This window comes from Ptychodera flava, chromosome 15 (assembly GCF_041260155.1).
Source record: "Ptychodera flava strain L36383 chromosome 15, AS_Pfla_20210202, whole genome shotgun sequence".
In the NCBI taxonomy this organism is placed as follows: domain Eukaryota; kingdom Metazoa; phylum Hemichordata; class Enteropneusta; family Ptychoderidae; genus Ptychodera; species Ptychodera flava.
Genome location: NC_091942.1, coordinates 38,874,546 through 38,891,456, shown reverse-complemented (window position 1 = coordinate 38,891,456; position 16,911 = coordinate 38,874,546). Strand labels below are relative to the sequence as shown.

The window sequence follows — 16,911 nt, the reverse complement described above, 5'->3', positions numbered from 1 at the left end:
TCATGTGAAAGGATGTGACTACCGAAGTTCCAAAAAGTGGTATATTAGTTGTGTATCTATCTGGCTCTTTGAGAGACAGAGTAGTGAAACTGTACAGTATCCTCGGTGACTCTGCATTGGGCATTGACAGTTCTCATTGAAAATCCCATGCAACATCTAACATCTTTCTTTGGCACTTCCTTTTGACCAACATCCAATGTACCTCATTGTGAGAGTGGTTATGAATGGAGAAAATCTCTTTATGTTTGAAGGGGGTCTTATAATCAAGCAGGGTCTTACATCAAAGGCGTATGGTATTTGCCATCATATGTAGATCAAATGTTTATACATGATTAAGGAATATGGCTTTCAAGTCTCAGTACCATTTCTATTGTGTCACCTATGTTTCATATACCGATGCAAAATCTCGGTAAAATGACAAGCAACCTGGTATTATTCACCTCTACTGTAAACCATAGTACTACAAGATATAGGTCAGATCCTGTCAGATTGTTACAATGTCACCATGAAAACTTACCTGCATCCACTAATCTGGGAACATTTGAACGAATCATTCGAAGTTTTAACCAATCCGGTAGGAGTAAAGCTTCCTCTGAAGTGTCTACCAGAAATGCTGATGGTGATGGGCAGTTGTCTGGAAACCATGCACTCAACAAATAATCAAAGGCACTACTACCTACAATCAATAATATGTCAATGTCACAGATATCAGTCATTGTCAAAATCTGTGTCAAGGGTAGTAAACTACCGTACTAACACTGCAATAACTGTGTACAGCTGTCCAAGTATATAAAATGATAATTAGATGAATTTCCTCGAACTAAAATTAAAATGAAATAAGCAAATCAATATACAACAATAAGTCAATCTAAAAAATCAAATGTCTCACCTATGCATTGTTTCACTTTTCTCAAAATATTTATTATTACCATATAAATACTTTTCAAAAAGTTATAAATTCCTCAACAAAGTTTATAAGTACATGTATCGGTAACAGCGACATATATGGAGGAAAAAAGAATACCAAGCAAGGGAATGGTTGATATTCTCATTCTACAACAAATATTAAGAATAATTGAGCCATTGTGTTTGGTCACTAAGGCCACTCAGATTGACGTCATAAAATAAAACAATATGTGATTCTTACCTGGAGGTTTACCAAAGGTTAGCAAGATAACCATTGCATGCACCACTAAGATATGCATTGTGGCCACTTCACCACTTTGCCATTGTATGAATACCTGGTCTTGTGTGTCAGACTGTGAAGGGAAAGAAAATGAAAGAAAAGACACTACATCTGTTTAAAGCTTTTCAATTTTCATTTGGCAGAAAAAGCTCTACTTGGTAAAGTTGCTTGGTGTAAGTAATTTGGATTTCAAGACCTGGTACAATAAAAAGAATGTGAAATAAAAGAGTTTCACGACATACAAAATGTTCCAATGAAGACTCTTCAGAATTACTATATCATCTCAAAAACTGTGATCAGTAAATGATTCAACTTGTTTGCATTCTACGGTAAATATCTGACATCTACTGAAATAGTACCATAGATTGTCAAAAACAGAAAATCCCATGTCACTGAATTCATTTTTTTATTGAAAATAGGAGTCAGCTTACCCAGGAGTAAGATTCTGCATGAGGTTGAGTGGCTTTCTTTAGATAATTGTGGAAAATATGCAGCATAGATGTCAAAGTTGTACAAGTAGGATCTATCTCTGATTCTCTTGGCAGCATTGAACTCAGTATTGTTGGTCTTTCAACAATCAGCTGAGCTAAATCCTATCAGGCAAAAAGACAACAGAGATGAACACCAAAATTTAATTTCTCGAAATTACATATCATAATCTGTCTGTCTGTCTGTCTGTCTGTCTCTGTCTGTCTGTCTGTCTGTCTGTCTGTCTGTCTCTGTCTGTCTGTCTGTCTGTCTCTGTCTCTCTGTCTCTGTCTCTGTCTCTCTCTCCTCATATCTTCTAACATGTACATACAGTCAAGTATTTTTGAAATTTTCCAATGTGTTCTTTGATTTAGGTTGTTTTCCCCTCATAATAAATAGTTTATATTCTCTTTGACCACTCATCATATTTCTTTGTATCACTCTACCTTATTCTCTCCTTTCATTCTGATAACTACTAATGACAGAATATGTCTTACCAATGCTAGGTCTGCCATATCATGTAGTTGATTAGATGGTGAATACTTGGATAAAAACATGATGTATGCACTGATGGTTACCGGTTCTGTTTCCATCTGACAAGCCTGTTGTAAGAGTAAAAACACAGTCAGCAAAGTAGTGTGTGTTTTGAAGTAATGTACCTTTGAAATCATCCTTCATACTTCTTTATTTCTGTGATAAAGTATCTTTACCGCTTATAGTACGTAGTTGATATTCTCTTCAACCACTCATCATATTTTTTTCTATCACACTACCTTATTCTCCCCTTTCACTCTGATAACTACTATAATGAGATCATTTATCAATTTATGTTTGATAAAGCAACTTACTTGTCGTAAATGGTAACACGCCTGTGCTTGCACCATCTCATAGTGGGGGAGTAAAGGCAGCTGTTGTAAAAGCCAACTGTGGGATTCAAACTGTTGAAGATTCTCCTCTGGTTCCTCTTCAACAATCATGATATCATCATCACTATCTTCTGATTTTGCTTCATTATGCTCTTCCAATATTTTCTTTTTCTTTTTCTTTGTATCTGGTTTATCCAACAGCATTGACAACCCCTGGACAGCATTGCAAGATTTTGTTAGAATTGCATTGTTATTGTTGACAAGTGAAATCTGGTCCGGACTATAATTCAAAGTGAAACAATAACAGTGCATTTACACATATAAACCCTATGTGAGAGGCTAAATAGTGGGTGTTTCAACATTCTTCTTGGAGTAGAGTAAGAACTTGCCAACTTAAATACAAAATAATGAAAAAAATCATCAAGTAAGGAAAGAATAGAGAAGCACACATTATGTCAGCAACTTCTCAGGTAACCAAATAATGCCTTTTAATGATTGAAATGACACATTCGTGAAACAACATTTTCATTTTTAAAATTGCTCTGCAACTCTTTGTCTAATCATCTGTGGTCTGGTGAATTACTGTACAACTCAGCTCCTCCAAGTCTAGGCTTTCAATAACATTTTAGTTAAATCACCACTAATACTGTACAATGAAATCAGATATGTAATACTGTAAGCTAGATTTAAGGTTACACTCACCTTCGCAGCCAACAATCTTGCTGCTTGTTGCTGAGAGCTCAAACGACACAGAAAGTAATCAAGAATTTCAGTGGTTGCCTGTTGTCTGCTCTCAGGGCTATACAATAATGTTTGCAATCTATTCAGCAACTGTTCTTGTTTTCTTAATTTCTGTAAAGAATGGAAAGATGCATGAATAAATGGTTGAATTTGACAAAGTCAGAAATGATGATGTCATCAATACAACCATCACGTAAAAGATCTCTGATTCAGGTTGGTAACCAATGCAATCCCTTTTAGGATCATTCACACTACATGGTCTCATTCCAGATAGTTAAAACTACCTTATGTTGTCAGCATACAAAAACAGCAAACTATCTATCAGGCATATTTATGTCTCATCAACAACATTAAGTCACAAAATGGAATTTTCCACTTTCAAAACATACCGGTACATGGCATATGACAGCACTGAAGTGGAAGAATGTAATACTATACAACAGAGGTAAGCATGATATTCACACCAAAATGTCAAAGGTTGTATGTCAAAAGTTGCATGTAAAAGGTCGTACCATGCAAAACAGCTTTGATTTGTCACAGACCTGTTATATGTCAGAGGTTAAATGTCAAAGGATGAACAAAAGGTTGAACCATTTAAAACAGCTTTGATTTGTGACACACCTGTTGTTTCTTGTTATGTGCTGCACTATTTTCTTCTTCATCTGTGTCTTCCATGGTCTCTGTTTCCGTGGTATCATGGAGGAGAAACTCACAAAGACACTGAACTGGAAGGACATCCAAAGACCCATCACTGGACTCTACCAAGTCTGCTAACCATGGCATGGACTGAGATGTACCCTGAATACCAGACAGTAATATTGCACAAATATTTATCACTTTATGTAATCATTGAAATTTAAAATGGTATGTACAATGTTGAATAAGGTCTTTGTTTTGTTGTGTTTTTTCATGACAATAAAACAAAATACACATAAAAGGGCCAGCAGTTATAAATTTTGATAATTTTTTCAACAGTTTTGGTCTTTGTAAATTGTAACTTCTTGTCCTACTCCACAAAGCATTTTATAGCACCTACTGTTAAGCTTACCACCACAGCATTTACATGTGTAGAATGCACTGTTATTGTTTACATTTGAATTCTTGTCCAGACCAGAAACAACTTGTCAATATCAACAATGCAGTCTATGCTTACACAGGCTGAGTTGACCAGCTGAATACAGTGGTATTTTAATATGATTTGGGGAGCAGAACATGAAACTTCCATGAATGGTGAAAAGTCGTCAATAATTACAGCTGGTTACTCTTTAAAATCAACTGTTTCACTTTACTAATGACAACAGATGACATAGTGGATGTCCAGTGGAGCCTGACTGTGCATCACACAACATTTTCGGCAGAATTAGCTCATTTGCATACTGTTATATTTCTGGTAGATACTGTTAATAATGTTACTGTTTTCTTGATTTGTCTTGTCTAAACACAAAGTTGAAGGTACATCTTGGATATCATTCCTTCAACATGTTCACGGATGCTTAATAATGAATGTGACTTTTCCAACACTAATGAATCGTTCCCTCTGTATGAAACATTTCCAGTGCAGCTGACACTGCTACACATAATTACCTGTCGTTGAATGATATCAAGAAGGAAGTCAGGTGATCTACTTCTGCATAATAAATGACCAATCTTCAAACTCTGATTGAGAGTTTTCAATTGTTCCATAACTTGTGATGGAAGTCTGCGGGCTACACCACTGAAAGTAAATTTATTAAAGTATAGTCATTAAGCAATAAGGAAACCAGTGAGCAGCAGCCAGTACACAATAGGGCTGCGTCTTAATGACATCACAGCTCCATATGAACAGGTAAAAATATGTATTTGTTCACATGGTTTATGATCTCAGGATACAATGTTCATGGAAATAATGTATTAGTACGTTTTTTCTGTCAATTTGACAATGTCATGATTGAAACTATAAAAATCACATGTTAAAAGATCTTATGACAAACTTCTGTAATGGTGAAAAAACTTGTCTGAATTTCCATCAGCAATAAATACCCAATGTCATGAGCATGATGCCATACAATCATGAGGAATGCTATTGTCAAGATAAGTGTTGCAAAAGCATTTCTGACATCAACATAAAAAAAACAAAGCCATTGAATGCTAGTGTTCCCTTTTTTCTCCAAATCCAACTGTTACAGCAATACATGTATTGTAATCATTACAGTCTAAAAAGATGTCTTACAGGAGAATGTTAATGTTTTCATCATCAAGAAAGTAGAATCTTACTCAGAGGTAATTGATTCTTTGAAGACACTGTTGTCATCAGTAACAAAATGACTAATGAACAACACCAAGCTTTATCAAAAATAGCTTAAACAAAGTCATTATGAGAAACTGATGATTGAATGGTTTGACATACTTACTGTGGATCCATTCTTGTCAGCTGTGCTAACAATAAACTTGTACTTTCATCAATATGCATACGTGTAGAGGCTGCAGCTAGATGACTTTCAAACTCTAAGATGTCCTGCTTCTCCATCTGTGCAAGCTATATGCCATGAAAAAGTAAACAAAAAATAGATAGTCAAGTGACTTGGTGGCAACTAAAAACCCCATACATGACCTTTCTGGAAGACCTGACCTCACTGAAAGACCTGACCCACTTGAAAACCTGACCTCACTGACCTCACTGGAAGACCTGACCTCACTGACCTCACTGAAAGACCTAACCTCACGGGAAGACCTGACCCACTGGAAGATGACCTCACTGAAAGACCTGACCTCACTTACCTCACTGAAAGACCTGACCTCACGGGAAGACCTGACCTCACTGGAAGACCTGACCTCACTGACATCACTGGAAGACCTGACCTCACTTACCTCACTGAAAGACCTGACCTCACTGGAAGACCTAACCTCACTGGAAGACCTGACCTCACTGACCTCACTGAAAGACCTAACCTCACGGGAAGACCTGACCCACTGGAAGATGACCCACTGGAAGACCTTGCCTAACTGACCTCACTGGAAGACCTGACCTCACTGGAAGACCTGACCTCACTGGAAGACCTGACCTCAATGACCTCACGGGAAGACCTGACCCACTTGAAGACCTGACCCACTGGAAGATGACCCACTGGAAGACCTTGCCTAACTGACCTCACTGGAAGACCTGACCTCACTGGAAGACCTGACCTCACTGGAAGACCTGACCTCACTGACCTCACTGAAAGACCTAACCTCACGGGAAGACCTGACCCACTGGAAGATGACCCACTGGAAGACCTTGCCTAACTGACCTCACTGGAAGACCTGACCTCACTGGAAGACCTAACCTCACTGGAAGACCTGACCTCAATGACCTCACGGGAAGACCTGACCTCACTGGAAGACCTGACCTCACTGGAAGACCTGACCTCACTGAAAGACCTGACCTCACGGGAAGACTTGATCTCACTGACATCACTGGAAGACCTGACCTCACTGAAAGACCTGACTGTACTTGAAGACCTGACCTGATGGTGGTTGGTGCTTGTCTTTGATGAAGAATTACCCCAAATAGGACATGCAGTAGTCAGCTGCTATGAAACTTAAATATATTATAAAACATTGGTATTCCAAGATATGGAAGCTGTCTCTTTGTGTGTGTCAATAGATAGTGAATTTTTATCTGCTGTAGACTACAAAATTCTGATGATTTTTTCCTTATTGATCTCCATTTTCCTAATGATAGTAAGTCTAAATCCATACAGACGAGATTAGTTTTTTGAATAATTGTTTACAATAAATACCAATCACTTTCTGTGTACTACTTTGCAGCTGGATCTTACAAAATGGCATCCATTTTGATCTGTGTTTGTTGTGTAAAAACTCAGAATATTTGGGATTTAAAGTTTTGAACCTCGCTTCAATTTCCAGACTTATAGTATTATATATATACTGACATTGCCCTTTTGTGATTTGACATATTGAATCACAGGAATTTCTGGGAGAAAACATTGTTTTGATTCTATCCCTGCGCACACATCCTAGTTCTGTCATGTAAGTTTTTGGTCGTATCAGGCGTGAGTGTTAACAGCAACAACGACAATGCTAGTGATAATCTCTTTATGTGAATTAACAATCTATTGGAACCAAAACACACATCCTAACAATAAAATGCACAGTGGTTTCCGACTGTTTGTGGAGAAACTAACCTGTAACTCTCTACTTTTGATTTCTTCAACAGTTCTGTCATCAGTGGCCATGGTGGGTGGAGGAAAGTCAAAATTGCTGGAAAAAACCAATGAAACATTTGTATAGAAAAAACAGAATTGCAAAAAAGAATATACATCTATGATATCAGATTTTTAGCCTACATGTACATGACATGTATGAGTTACTTTAAAATATTTAAAAAGACGGATCACACTTCAGATGTCCAAGTCTCATGGATTAATTAAACACAAGCATTTGGAGAAGTAATTTTTTTCCATACACTTGAAATATGCTGATGTAATTTTAAAATTTCACAAAGATATTCTTGTAAGTTACTACAGTAATAATGTCATATTAATTAAAGAACAACATAACCACAAAATAGATAGTGGACGAACCCAAATAAGTACCAAAAATAGCGCCAATGGCACTTGATCACAACTGGCACATTGTGAAACTACTCATAATTAATGAGGTACAATATGTGGCGTCATGCGGTGTCCCATCATACCATATATGAAGGGTGTAGCACTTGTGGTTACTGAGTTATGGACAAATATGTATATTTCAGGTCAAATGTCACTGAGGTCATGTGACATTTTGTCAAAAAATTAGTATTGCTAAGTCATCCCTATATACCAAAAATCAGACCTAGCTCTATTGGCTCGCTCAAAATTAGATATGCACATAATTAATGAGGTACAATATGTGGCGTCATAAGGTGTCCCATCATACCATATATGAAGGGTGTAGCACTTGTGGTTACTGAGTTATGGACAAATATGTATATTTGAGGTCAAAGGTCACCGAGGTCACGGGAGATTTTGTCAAAATATATTATATATCTGCGTGAACGGAGGGACATGACCCAATCTATAAGGCCCTGGACTTCATCCATGGGGACTAAAAACTGTGTCACTGAATCCTTTTTGCAATATGAATATGATGACAAACTAAATTTTTATTTTACTTGGCCTTATACATGGGATTCTATAGACAGCTGACTTATACATGGTAGTCTATGGTGCAGTGGTGTAAACTAAAAAGTCCTCTAACATAGCCAAATCGACGTGCATCTGTATGGGGTAGGGTACTATCCTTGTGCAAAGTTTGAAAGAAATTGACCAGGGCATGTCTGAGATATCTGCGTGAACAGACGGACGGATGCACACACGGACGCAGGCACGCACACACGGACATGACCAAACCTATAAGTCCCCCCAGACGGTGTCCGTGGAGACTAATTAGACAGACCACGAAGTCAATGAGCAACATACAGCTGAAAGACTATTTTCACATTGCGATTTTAAGCCCATTTTTATGAGAAAAGGGACATGTATATGTATATGGAGAAAACAGCAGAAGACATATTTGTAAATTGTTTGTTAAGTGACAATCATATATGCATCTCTTGAAATTTTGTGGTTATAAGGTATAACAGTAGTGTAAGAATAATGAGGTTAGAATAAGTTAGTAAAGCTAAGTTGACAGTAATTAAGATTACAAAATTATACACTAAGCTGAGGAAATCTGAATGAAATCAATGTTGAAAAGTAGCAAAGTCATGGTCATCTTTTGTCTAATACCTTATGTAAGTTCATGAACTTTACATAAATCTTGCTATAGATTTGTTGCTAATGGGCAATAACTGTGTTTCAGATCATTTGAGAGCAATCCATCCATGACAGGTTTAAATTGTAATATACTTCTATTTAAGGAGAGAAACTTCTCAAATAATTTTTTTCCTGTAATTTCCTGTGAGAACACATGGACATGCGTAGGACTCTATGCTGGTGCTACCTTGCAACTTGTCATGGCATTGTCTAACCTGTTCCACCCAATTTCCTGTAGACAGGTCCACACTCACCATTGATAACAATGGGTTTGGGCCATACCATGGTAGTGAAAGACTGTAACATGTGAGGTCATGGATACTTAATCTCAGGAATGTCAAAGTCTGTATATTGACTCAAGGATGTTTACATAACAAATGCTTAGGGTCATCTCAAAAGTGAGAATCTAAACTATGAAATATGTTTTTTTTTATTGCTTTTGATACCCAAAAGAGCATAGAAATCTCTTATACTTTGAATCAGCCATCCTGCATATTTCTAACATTCATCAAAACCTCATTTCTGTTCCACAACTCATAAAACAGTCCACAATGCAGGATTGGTGTACATTCCAAAACTACATATATGAAAGACCCCTAGTTAAAAAGGGGGGTTAGAAATTTCCCAAAACTATATAACCTCCGCTCCGTTTGGCTCCATTTTTCGGAATTGGAACCTTGGAACCAGTCTATGTATCGGTACCAAATATCAACGCAGTCTGTTCAGCAGTTTTGACTTTTTGTCGTTTACGGAAATGGACGACATCAAACACCGGTTGAAACCACCTCTATATCACAACTTCCAGTTGTGATAAAAATAGACTTACTTTGTCATACACATTTCCATCATACATTTTAACATTGGAAATTCTTCCCATGCTTTGTGTCCTGTGTAAGATCAACAGAAATACAGATTTATTAAATCATATTCAAGGGTGGTTCATTGTTGAAAACTAATTTTTTTATTCACTCTATTTGTTCACAAAAACCATAGACCCTGGAATGAGACCAACCTTTTGTTACTTAAACTTGATACATTGTAAACAAGATGTAAATCTTGCAATTATATTTACATAACAAATTTCCACCATGACAGCTCATGATTAGTCCTCTTACACGTCAAAACTTCCTCCGAAAAGGAATCATCAAATACATTCTAAAATTTGTCTTTTTCAATGGCAAAGATGAATGAAATGCAACAGAAAATGATATTTATCATAATTCTAACACATAACTCAAATATACAAAGAAAAAAATTATTCTTCTTTGGGCAAATTCTTTCTAACATTAGTAGAATATGTATATCAGCTCACTTGAAATGATTGTTAAAATTGTCATCATTTATAGATAGCTTCATCGTTTATACTTTGAGTAAATATTTGTACATAGACTGGCAACATGGTTGTTTTGTAAGGCAATATTTCTGATATAGAAAATACATGTTTTTTCCTTGAAGACAATGAAGGGCAACAATTGAGAAACTCACCAATGTTGGCAGTATTGAAAGCAGACACAATGAGTAAAAGCAACCAACCCTTCCAGTATAGGTTTGATATAGCTAACTGAGGTGGCTGGTATCTGAAAGAAGTAAAATACCAAAATGTTGTTGGCACCACAGTTCTTTAACTTTCTATAAACATCAATCTGCAATAAAGATCTTGTCTTTCTGTTGTGCTTGTAAAATTCTACTTGTTTCCAATGATCAATCTGATATCTAGTCTTGATTTTTCATTACAAAGCAGGAAATAGATAATTTGAAAACCTCTGACACTATTTCTAATTGACCGCACATAGCCCTATGTAGATTGCCTTCAACGTTGACAAATTCACCATTTCCATTGTCACACTTCAGTCCATGTATAATGCTTCTCGACTACTTTAAAAAAAGTTTACTCTCTGGGTAATATTATCATTTATACTATATTGACTGTAAGGTCCTATTTAAATGTTGCGTGTAAAGGTACAAAGGATAACTCACCCCTGTGGTAACGCAATGTTTTCAGGATGATGGTATCCACATAGATTTAATACTGCATCCATGAGTTGGGTTCTCTCTACTCTCAACACTGACAAATCTAAATAGGATACAGTTAACAATTGTCAAATCAATAGGTAATCTCAGAAATATTGTTGTAATGCATTTCATGATGTGCAGGTATTACAACAAGAAACTAAATTCTCGACTGCGGAGTGACGTCAGTAGGTGAAACGAGGTGAATGAGAGATCAGACAATGCAGAAGAGCGAATGATACAGAAATTGTGTGTAAAAAAGCAGAACTAAAATTTATATCATTTATGTATATTGAAACTTTGAATATTGGTTTGATGGTTGAAAAATCCGAACTTCAATTATTTATTTTCACGGCGTTGTGACGCAAAAATGACGTAGGAACCCGCAAGTATCCGGATGGCCCGTGGTCGAGAATACTGTTACTTTTTCCTTAGTTGCAAAAACTTCACTATTTTATATCTAAAGCATTCATTATTTTCTAACTTTTTAACATTTTTAAAATCCTTCATAATTTTTATGGAGGTGTCATAGCCCAGAGAGGTGAGGCATGTTTATGATCACAAGGTGTCTTCCTAAAAACAAACTGGTGTAAGATCTTTGAAATTGTCCGGATATACTTTTTGAAAGACATAAGTCCATACCATGGTTGTACAATGCTGCAGCCCGTTTGACCAGCTTATCAGCAAGATCCAAGGCTTCACCAGGTGATAACGGCAACTCCCTTGATAAACCAATCACTAAGACTCTCATCAGTGTGTCCTCCTCCACTGGTACATCCGAGAGTAACTTCAATAACATCCTGTAATCCATAACATATGAAATATTCACTCATGAAATTATAAACAAAGCATCATCAAAATCAAAGACTGTATGTGTAATGATAGCATTGCCTATGTATTCACATATCAATACCATGGAAATAGCGGTAATTGCAATACATGGATTATGAACCTCACTTTAACAAATCACACCATAATATCAACCTTCAAGGGAAGGCAGCTATCTGCAGATATGGTATTTCATATTCATAGTACCTGGTATCATTTTTCTTAGGACAAAGAAAATCAGTAATGTCAGATACCAAGTCAATTTAATGGTTGGAGTTTGATAATAGTTATCTCATTTCAGTGCAGAAAACATCTGGGCAAAGTTTTGATCTCTATAAACAGACTGAGTTAGAAACATTGAATTTTGTAAGGAGGGTTAAATCAGGTTTTTCATCCAATGCTTTCCTCCATCTTAGAGATTCCAAATTGTTTCCAATGGACTGATTGTCTGTACTATCATACATCATTGGTTTTCATTTCTAACTGTACAAAGCAAAATTCCACTGGTATATTTTTGTCACTCTGATCTGCACATCAAATGTATACTAGTACCTACCCTCTATCTGCCTCTGGGGGCCAATTATCCTTGTTGCAGTAAGTCTCTGCTTGTTCTAAAAATAACACTTTTTGAAGGCTAGGGAGAGAAATATCATTTAGTCCTTAGTTTTCATTTTAAGTAACGACAATCACATCAGAAAAACCACCAAAATATACAATACAACAGATTGACAACCAATTTTTGCAAAATGTTAAGGAGTCAAACAATATTTTTATTTGACTGTTATTTACTAAAAGCAATACAATATATTAAAAAATCCATAAACAGAAATATGTATGATAGAATGACATGGAATCATAAAATTTGACAGCTTCTTTCATTCCGTAACCCATTCCCCTTAATGCTACAAAAATCACTGATCATATGATGGAAATTTTGAAATGAGTTCATACCTGTGTACATATTCTTTGGTGCCCACTTTAAACATTGTAGGCACTATTGTATGAAGCCACCAAACTGAATCTCTCTGGATCACAGAGACCTGTTTGTGAAATGTCTGCAACACATCACTATCTGTTTGGTAAAATATGAAAAAGGCAAGTATTTGTGATATAATACAGCAATAAATGGTGAAATTAGAGGCAATATTTACAAGAGGAATACCCTTTATATCAGAAGATGTAAAAGTCTAACCCTATCAAGACTAGTGACACTGAGATCATATGTTACATTGTACAATTCATGCAATCCTAGGTAGGATATTTCTCTTAGAAATGGCACCCTAGAACAAGCAGATTGTCATCACAAAGAGAAATTGCCTACTATGCTACTGGTGAATCACATTTTCATCACTATCAACTGAGATCAAGCTCCCTACGTTGTTAGTTAAAACCAATACTGTTGTATTGGTATTATTGTGAGAAATGTACTACCACATTTTGTGCAAATTTAACCATACCACAAAGACTGATGAAAATACTAATGTACATGCAATACAAAGTTGTAGACAGAAACAGTGCATGTTAGTGCTGGTTGTGCTTTTCAGATCAGAGACAGAAGAGTTTAATTAGATCTGGTCTTTACTGTATTCAATGACTGTTATATCAAGAAGTACCCTGGTACACATTCAAGGTCAAAGTTCAAAGGTCATCCATATCTAATGTAGATTGTGACATTTTCTCTAAAACTTTGACCAATGCACTTCATTGCTCTGTTTTTTTATAACTGTATTTCACTTCCAATGGTTTACATTTTGGGGATAATTCATTTTATAATTCTACGAATGATAACAGTTCTTCAGACAATACCTTTAGTTTCTCCTCTGTTGTATGCAGCTATGACATCTTTAACAGCTGGAGTGACACTAAGTAATTGAGTCAATGCTATCAAATCAGATAGCGATAAGAACAGTCTCTCCTGGGGAAAAAAAATACAATTTCATACAATATCTAAAATCAAGATGTTATAACAGGGTAAAAATACTCAGATAGTTCATGTAATATCTATACTCATTGCACCATGGAAACAGCATTGAGATAATATGGAGAAGCTGCCTAAATTAGTAAATCTCCCTAACAGCTATCTGTCTATCTGTGTCTATCTGTCTATTATATTTCTCTCTACTGTAATTTATGCAGTCAATATTGTCTATGACTGGTGTCAATATCTGTTCAGATTGTCTTTCTATGACCATAGCCATCAAGGAATAAAACATGGTTGAAACTGAAGGATATTAATGTTATTAATGAATTATTACTATGCAATCCTTGTAACACAGTGGGTAAAGAACTTTCTTATCAAAGACCTGTCTGTCTATGTCTTTTTCAGTCTGTTTCACTGTTCCTATTCTTTCCATTAACACATGAATAGACACATCAGAAAGTTATGGAGTACACCGTTTGGAACTACCAATTCAAGTAGAAATGCTATAAAGTTGCACAGAAATTACCTAGTCCAATATGAATAGCAAGATTACAAAATTCAACGCCATGACAACGATGAAATGAATTACAATGAAAAAAACGCTTAAACTTCTGTAATACTAACCTTCAGCTGAGCATCTAAGTCGGTAAATTGTACTTCTGTTCTTTCACTCATTAATCCCATTGAGAAAGCAGAGAAACTCATCTCATATTTCAACTGTCGTACGATTTCACGAAGTAGAGCTCTAACAGCTCTCACATAGTCTTCCCTGTTAGCAAGTAACTCTTGAAACACCATAGCTAAATACTTTACAATGAAAATTAAAAATCAAGCTATTATTTGATGAAGATTATTAAAATTACCATTCTCAAAAAAAGAGAAAAGATGAAACAGTTCTGCAGTTTGACATGTGCATGAGGCATATATCAATAGAGGGCGCTATATCATACTGGTAGAAGCATTATGGAGACATCATGGGCCAGTGGCTAGAGCAGTGGACTCACGATCAAAGGATGGTGAGTTCGAGCCCCAGTATGGCAATGGTGTTGTGTCCTTGAGCAAGGCACTTTATTCCTCATTGCTTCTCCCCACCCAGGAGTAATGGGTACCTGGTAGGACAGAGATTGTTATGTGTACGTTTAGCTCTGCTGCGCTTATTGGCTGCACATGTGAGCTGTTGTTTGCTCCCCAGGGAGTTGAGTGGTATCATATTAGGTCCAGTGACCAGGGGTAATAATAATTGTAAAGCGCCTTGATCACATGTACTTGTGGATATGTGCGCTGTATAAGAACCCAATATTATATTATATTATTATATTATTATTAGAAGCCTTGTTTTGCCAAAATTTCTTTGTGCATGTCCATACAATTATTGGGGCACAAGGACACAGATAGTGCTATACTGAATCAGGTTTATAAGATATCGCAGTTACGTATCAAGAAAGGTCAACAGACAAGAATAAAATAACAAGCACTGGGTAAGAAAGTTCTAATAGTTCATGAAACAAATTTCTATACAAGGTTGAGAACAAACACATTTGAAAAGTTCTGGTAATATTTTGCTGATTTAGCAGAAATTAGGAAGCTTTAATCCTCTTTCTACCAGGCTCAATAGATAAATAATGGAAATAAGTACAACTTTGGAGAAAGAGGAGTAAATTCTAATACTTACTTTAGCAGCTTGATCTGGTGCATGTTGAAATATGACTCCAAGAAGTGGCATATTATTAGGATTTCTGGAATTTGATAACTCATTATAAATTGTATGGCGGAGAATTGTGAATAAATTTTCTGTATATTGACTGAGTAATTCCCTGAAAGACAAACAATGGACAAAAATGTTATCAGCATTTTCCTCCATGTCAAATAAGTACCATAGAATTGTACGCAAGATACTAGTAATTATTACCATGGAAGTAAATCATAATACTGAAATACAATATTGCAAATCATGTAATAAAGAAGAATCAGGTGCAAATCATGTGATCCAGATGAATCAGGAGGCAACATAAGCTGCAGATGTGTACATAAATACCTAAACCAAAACAAGTGAATGTACATGTACATGATGGTTTCAGCATTGAACTGTAAGTGTTGTTCATTAGCAGAATGTAATAGGCAATGTCCTGAGGATCAAAACAAGCATAAAACCATGGTTACTACCTGTGACTTACTAAAATCACACATTCTAATATTCTAACTTTTAAAGACCAATAAAGTACAATAACAAAGAAATATCTACAAGACAAAATTTTGGACATACCGTATACACATCATGTAATGATTGATGAGAGGTTTGGTTTTCAGGCGAATTTTAATCAAATGTCCGATAACATCCACATCTGCCTGCAGGCTGGTATTGCAATTGAGACACACAGACATCAGCAAATCTTGTGCAGGTCTTGTAAGCTGAATCAAAACATATCATAATGGTAATGAAGAAAACAATGGAAGTTGATGATAAATCAATTTATAACTAATTTTTATGGGTTATTTTGGTAGGGGGAGAACAAATACTATCTTTGAATGAAATATCCTTTCAACCGTAGCTTTCAAAGTTGATGAAAATAGTTTGTGGCAGAAGTGGGTCATCTCTTGTGAAGTTTTGTAAACATGAAAATACCGCAAGGACAGTGTGCTCATATTTGGTTTGAATCGGTCCGTTAAGAAATATTTAAACCAGAGAAACAAGAATGACAAAAGTAAATAAGGTCTGAAACTTTAGGTACTGGAGGTCAACTTTAGGAACAGGCTTAGCAGAGGAATGTTTCAACATAGTCCATGGTTTCAGCAGGTCTGCCAATATGTGTCAGCTAATGAACAATGACAAGAAACGACTCAAGGTCAGTGGAGTTGCCTGTTTCAGTCACTGCCACCACTCCTACACATAATAGGTACACTGCATACAAATAGGTTAGAGATTACAGAATCTCCAACTCAGATGTGTGGGCTGTTTCAGTTAATGCCACCACTCCCACACATTTGCAGGATTTCCCCTTTTTCTTTTTACCTAATTTGCATATTTTTGACACTGACATGTTAATTTGAACAATGTCACATCTCAACCACTGGATCTACCTGTACACCAGATACTGTGATGGTGGGTGTGGCGGT

The 16,911-nt window shown here is 36.1% G+C and overlaps 1 protein-coding gene across 3 annotated transcripts in view; it reads right to left on the bottom strand.

The window, feature by feature from the left end:
• LOC139152139 (integrator complex subunit 1-like) overlaps positions 1–16,911 on the bottom strand; it is a 65,712-nt gene that overhangs the window by 31,144 nt on the left and 17,657 nt on the right. For all 3 annotated transcript variants that reach the window (XM_070725234.1, XM_070725236.1, XM_070725235.1), the window contains 20 exons: positions 16,061–16,206; positions 15,470–15,611; positions 14,422–14,604; positions 13,683–13,791; positions 12,828–12,948; positions 12,433–12,510; positions 11,691–11,848; positions 11,016–11,112; positions 10,524–10,615; positions 9,865–9,925; positions 7,425–7,500; positions 5,652–5,776; positions 4,846–4,975; positions 3,883–4,059; positions 3,223–3,372; positions 2,503–2,733; positions 2,152–2,256; positions 1,618–1,779; positions 1,148–1,259; positions 518–676 (listed from right to left, as the gene is read on the bottom strand). In XM_070725234.1, coding sequence (XP_070581335.1) covers positions 518–676; positions 1,148–1,259; positions 1,618–1,779; positions 2,152–2,256; positions 2,503–2,733; positions 3,223–3,372; positions 3,883–4,059; positions 4,846–4,975; positions 5,652–5,776; positions 7,425–7,500; positions 9,865–9,925; positions 10,524–10,615; positions 11,016–11,112; positions 11,691–11,848; positions 12,433–12,510; positions 12,828–12,948; positions 13,683–13,791; positions 14,422–14,604; positions 15,470–15,611; positions 16,061–16,206 — 2,614 coding nt within the window. The remainder of the gene's footprint in view (positions 1–517; positions 677–1,147; positions 1,260–1,617; positions 1,780–2,151; positions 2,257–2,502; positions 2,734–3,222; positions 3,373–3,882; positions 4,060–4,845; positions 4,976–5,651; positions 5,777–7,424; positions 7,501–9,864; positions 9,926–10,523; positions 10,616–11,015; positions 11,113–11,690; positions 11,849–12,432; positions 12,511–12,827; positions 12,949–13,682; positions 13,792–14,421; positions 14,605–15,469; positions 15,612–16,060; positions 16,207–16,911) is intronic.